The 4,962-nt window shown below is 37.7% G+C and overlaps 1 protein-coding gene across 1 annotated transcript; it reads right to left on the reverse strand.

The window, feature by feature from the left end:
* Nucleotides 1-1,523: 1,523 nt before the first annotated feature.
* Nucleotides 1,524-3,897, reverse strand: LOC124898840. Its single transcript, XM_047412907.1, has 2 exons — nt 3,872-3,897; nt 1,524-2,391 (listed from the first exon to the last, which is right to left on the reverse strand). The coding sequence occupies exons 1-2, from the start codon at nt 3,895-3,897 to the stop codon at nt 1,524-1,526; spliced, it is 894 nt and encodes a 297-aa protein (XP_047268863.1).
* Nucleotides 3,898-4,962: the final 1,065 nt, after the last annotated feature.

Genomic DNA, 4,962 nt, shown 5'->3' on the forward strand with positions numbered 1-4,962 from the left:
ACTTCAGGATATCTTCTCAACCTGGTAGTGATGATATTCTTTTCTTCAAAGATTGGCCTTTTAATGGTCCTTCTTTTAGTTCTGAGAAGCCCATCATAGAAGATTTTTTGTGCCTTGGGAATTTGCCACCTAGCACTGTCTTGGACCCCGGGGTTTTTGCGTTTAACTAGAGTTCCTTGAATAAGAAATTCTTTATCATCCTATTGGTTAGAAGAAGGGGACTCAGATAATGGTCCCTGAGATTCAGGTTGCTTAGAATCAGCATTTTCTGACTCAGGCTCCCCAGACTCAAAATGCATAGACTCAGGCTGCTCAGAAGCCATCTGCTCAAAAGTTGTACTATCAGGTGGTGTTGTTTCTTCAGTATCACTTTATTCACTGTCCTTCATCTCAACTGGTAGAGGTGGTGAAGGATTTTTCAGGCTCTTCTTTTTTCTTCTCTTCCTGAGCAGTGGCTCCTCCTCCTCATAATCGGATTCCTCGTCGAAGAGTCTTCGAGGTAAACTTGTCACTTTTTTTGTAGATTTCTGGCTCTTTCCTTTGGGTGCCATTATAAGACCTATAACAAAATGAAAGACTCATTTAGTACTCATGATCATACAACTCAAGAGTTCAGTTATTATAATTCCACATCCCTCAAAAGAGGTTCGTAATTATATCAGATCAAAGTTGTGAAGACATGGTCTGATAAGTCATCACAAATGTGATAGCTTATCATGCGTGTATCACATGGAGTTCTGTTCTTGAGCTAAGCCCTAGGTTTTTTATGCACAATGCAACATGGTAAACCCTTGATTATATTTTTCACACAATGGCAAGTTAATCTTGCCATAATCTCTTTGATATTATGATTTACATCAGTTACATTACTTACCTTATAAAGAGGAGATTTGAGTTATGAGCATACCTGATAAGTGACTTTAACTTGGTTATAGGAGTGAGAGAAAGTAATAGATGAAAGAAGAGTTCTTGATCTTGACTTCAAACCCACACTCACAAGAAAGGATATTTTTCTTGTTTTACTTAGGAAATAATTTTGAAAAAAGTAAGTAAATAAACCAAATATGGAAGGAAATAAAACTTAAAGAAAAGAAAAAAGATATGCGGGAAGGTGAAAGGGTTTGACTGTGGAACGAGTCAAATTTTCAGTTTTTGGGCCCAAAATTACCTGACGACTTATCAGATGTCTGATAAGTCGTCGCAGATGTCACCAACCTTAGGTAGATTGTTTCCTTCTTTTGGGTTTTCTGACGACATATTAGATAGCTTATCACAATTGTGATAGCTCATCACATCTGTCGTCAGGGTCACTTGGCTGACTACATCAATTTTTACCTAGACCCCTGCATACCTCTTTAGTTCATTATGCTTCCTATCTAAATAAATCAAAAAAACTTACGTTTAAACATAAAAATTTTAGGTTGCCTCCCAATAACGCCTGATTTAATGTCATGGCATGACTAGGTTATTTTAAATACTTAGACTTTATCAAGATACCATACTGCTACCTCTTTCCCATTTTTTTAAGACACATCCACGATTGAGAAGACACTCATGTCCTTTTGCTGTGTCATGTATGAGTGCATTTTGAATTTTGCTTTTTTGTCATTGAACCTGAACTTTAGCTCATGCAGCTCCATGTCCACTACCACTCTCCCAGTCGCAAGGAATGATCTACCTAAAATGATGGGTACTTCAAAGTCTACCTCAGAGTCTAGGACTACAAAATTAGTGAGAAGTATAACGTCGGCCACCTTTACCAATACATCATCTAATATTACTACTGGCCACTTTATAGACCTATCCGCCATCACCAACCGTATGTTTATCGGGGTAGGATCTCCCGAACCCAGATTTTTATACATGGATAGCGACATCAAATTTATGCTCGCCCCAAGATCACATAGGGCCTTAACAAAATTGAGAGACCTGACTGTACATAGAATAGTGAATGCTCTAGGGTCGGCCTTCTTCTGTAGTAAGGATCGTGTAGAAATGGCACTACAATGGTGGAGATTATCCATCGGCTCGTATCTTACTACCCTCTTCTTCATCACCAGATCCTTCATAAATTTAGCATATCCTGGGATTTGTTCAAGTGCCTCTACCAAAGGCACGTTCACTGTTAGTTGCTTTAATATTGCCATGAACTTTCTAAAATTTTCATCATTCATTTTATTCTTCAACCATTGAGGAAATGGAGGTGGTGGTTTCAGAATAGTGCTAACCACTACCTCCTTCTCCTTCTCTTTTCCTTGTTTCGAAGTATCATCAGAACCATCCAGCTTCCCAGACTTAACTGGACATTCTTCTTCGGGTTCATCATCTACTTCAATCACATCTTCAACTCCATTGTTGCCCACAGAAGGGACAAGTAATATCTTACCACTTCTAGTGGTAATTGCCATACATGAGCCATTATTCCACAGATTTTTGAACCATATTATTAGGTAACATTCCATTCTTCCTCTGTTCAGTGCTGTAGAGAGTTGGCTTATTTGCTGTTCTAGCTATTTGATCGAAGTAGAGTGCAAGTTTACCAACTGACTCATAGAAAATAGATCGGTCTTCATGGTAGTCACCCTTGAATTGGTAGCATCCACTCCCTTTTACAATTTAGCCATTATGTCCTCTATAGACATCTTTTCAGAACTTGTTGTAGCAGCCTTACAATTTCCAGGAGAGACATATAACCCGCTCCTATCATTATTTCTCCTCCAATTTCCTTGCTTCTGTTTCTTATGTCCATCCTTGTCATAATAAGTCCGACCTTGATTTCCTTGGCTATTCCTCGGAAACCCCCTGATTATTTACATAGTTTGCCTCTTCTTCTGAGTTGAACTCCACTTTTCCCTGCAATCCCATAGCCTTCACTTTCTTAATTTTACTTGATAGTAAATGCTTGGTTAGTAAGTCCATATGCATTTTTAGGTGAGCCATGTCTTGATCACGCTTCTCGTCTTTTCTATGTTGTTCTGCAGTCATACCAATAGAAATAGTAGGGCTTGCTACCACAGAGTCTCTGGTATGCCATGTATAACTCTGTTTGGTCATTCTCTCTAGCATTTCTAAAGCCTATGGGAATGTAAGATCAACAAATGAACTGCCAGCAACATTATCTACAATCGTTTTTATCACAGAGTTAAGAGACCTATACAAAGTCTCCATCAAGTGTTTGTCCATCATGTTGTCGTTCGGACACTGTATCAGCTTCTTTTTGAATCTCTCCCAGGTTTCATGCAAGGCTTCAGTTGGGAGTTATCTAAAGTTACTGATCTTATCCCTCAACTATACCCTCCTAGAAGATGGAAAGAACCTTTCTAGGAAAGCTCTTTTCAACCGCCTTCAGTTGGTTATAGAATTAAGTATTAGCTCATTAAGCCACAATGTTGCCTCCCAAGATAGAGACAGCGGAAACAATCTCAAATGAATAGCATTTTGAACCACTCCTAGATTATCAAAAGATTTACAAATGGTGATAAATTTCACCAGATGCAAGTTCGGATCATCCCCAAGAAGGGCACCAAATAATCCCTTCAGATGAAGGAGTTGAATTATAGTACTCGTAATGTTGAATTTTACCCCAGGTGCTAATGGTGGAGGAATAATTTCACTCATTGCACTTACTCTATCCATTCCATCATCATCGTCATTGTGGTCATACTGGACTGGCTGGTGATCTTGCCTTCCTCAGAACGGACGGTTCTTGTTAGCATTATGTTATACTGGTGCCGCTATTTGTTCTGCACGTCGTGGGTTACCAGGGTTTAGCAACTCCTCATCTCCCAAGTCTTCATCCTCAGGATTTGGATGCGGTACTTGTTAACCGTCATTCTACATATTCACCTGAACTCTAGCTAAGGCTGCTAACCTGTCAGCCTCCTTCTGGTCTTCCATTCTACCGATTAGTTGCGGTTCTGGATTCAATGGTAATAATGGTTCTCCAAAACTTTTGGTTCTTGGCATACACCACAAATTTCTTGCAATAAACAAAATCAACAAATAAATGTAAAACTAGGAAACTTGACTAACAGTCAAGTAGCACACATAAACTTCAATTTACAACCGTATTCCCCGGCAACAGTGCCATTTTTTATAACGCTCAAACTACACCTCTCTTAAGAGAATGTAAGTGATTGTTGTCAATATATAACCTAACTAGGTTGGGGTTGAATCCTATAGTGAATATGGTGTGAATTTGAGTTATCTGCGGGTTAATCAACTCATAGTTAGCAATTTTCTATGAATTGGGTTTTTGGAAAGGTAGCAAATTATTACTTCTCAATTTAGTATTTGAAATCAATATGATCAGGAAAACCAGAGTTATGTTCACTATGGGTGTTGGGATTTGACAGATGCTAGTAACAGTTCAAGATTCTTGTGGTAGGTAGGAACAACAGACTATCCTTGTTGAAGTTATGTCTAAATGTTTCTCAACCTATTTAGACATTTAACCACCTAATTCTTTCAAACTTAGGGAATTTATATTTCATAATAGGATGTTATCTCAAGTTAATTAATCTTGTTACAACATTAATTATTAAATAGAAGTTTGATGCTTCCAAGTCCCTATTGATAATTCGCTTCTTACTAGGGTTGATTTCTTATCTCAAGCAAATCACTAGTAAGCAAGGCCTATTGTTTGCAACCAATAGTCAGAATATAAAATAATAGAATTAACAAGAAGTTTCTACCACCGTTAGAATCTTGAACACTTAGTTACGTTACAAACCCAAATCCATAGATCCCACAACTCTAGTTAAAGGAATTTAGCTACTTATAATATAATAAGCAAGACAATAAGTTAAATTCATAATTTGATAGATGAACTTACAGCAAGATGAATAGCAACAAGTATTTCTCAGATTTAATCACAATAGAAAATCTCAAAACAATGGTAACAATCTCTCCAAAAATAATTATCTTGTTAAAGTTAGAAAACTCGAGAGTAAACTTGATGAA

This window comes from Capsicum annuum, chromosome 1 (assembly GCF_002878395.1).
Source record: "Capsicum annuum cultivar UCD-10X-F1 chromosome 1, UCD10Xv1.1, whole genome shotgun sequence".
NCBI classification, from domain to species: domain Eukaryota; kingdom Viridiplantae; phylum Streptophyta; class Magnoliopsida; order Solanales; family Solanaceae; genus Capsicum; species Capsicum annuum.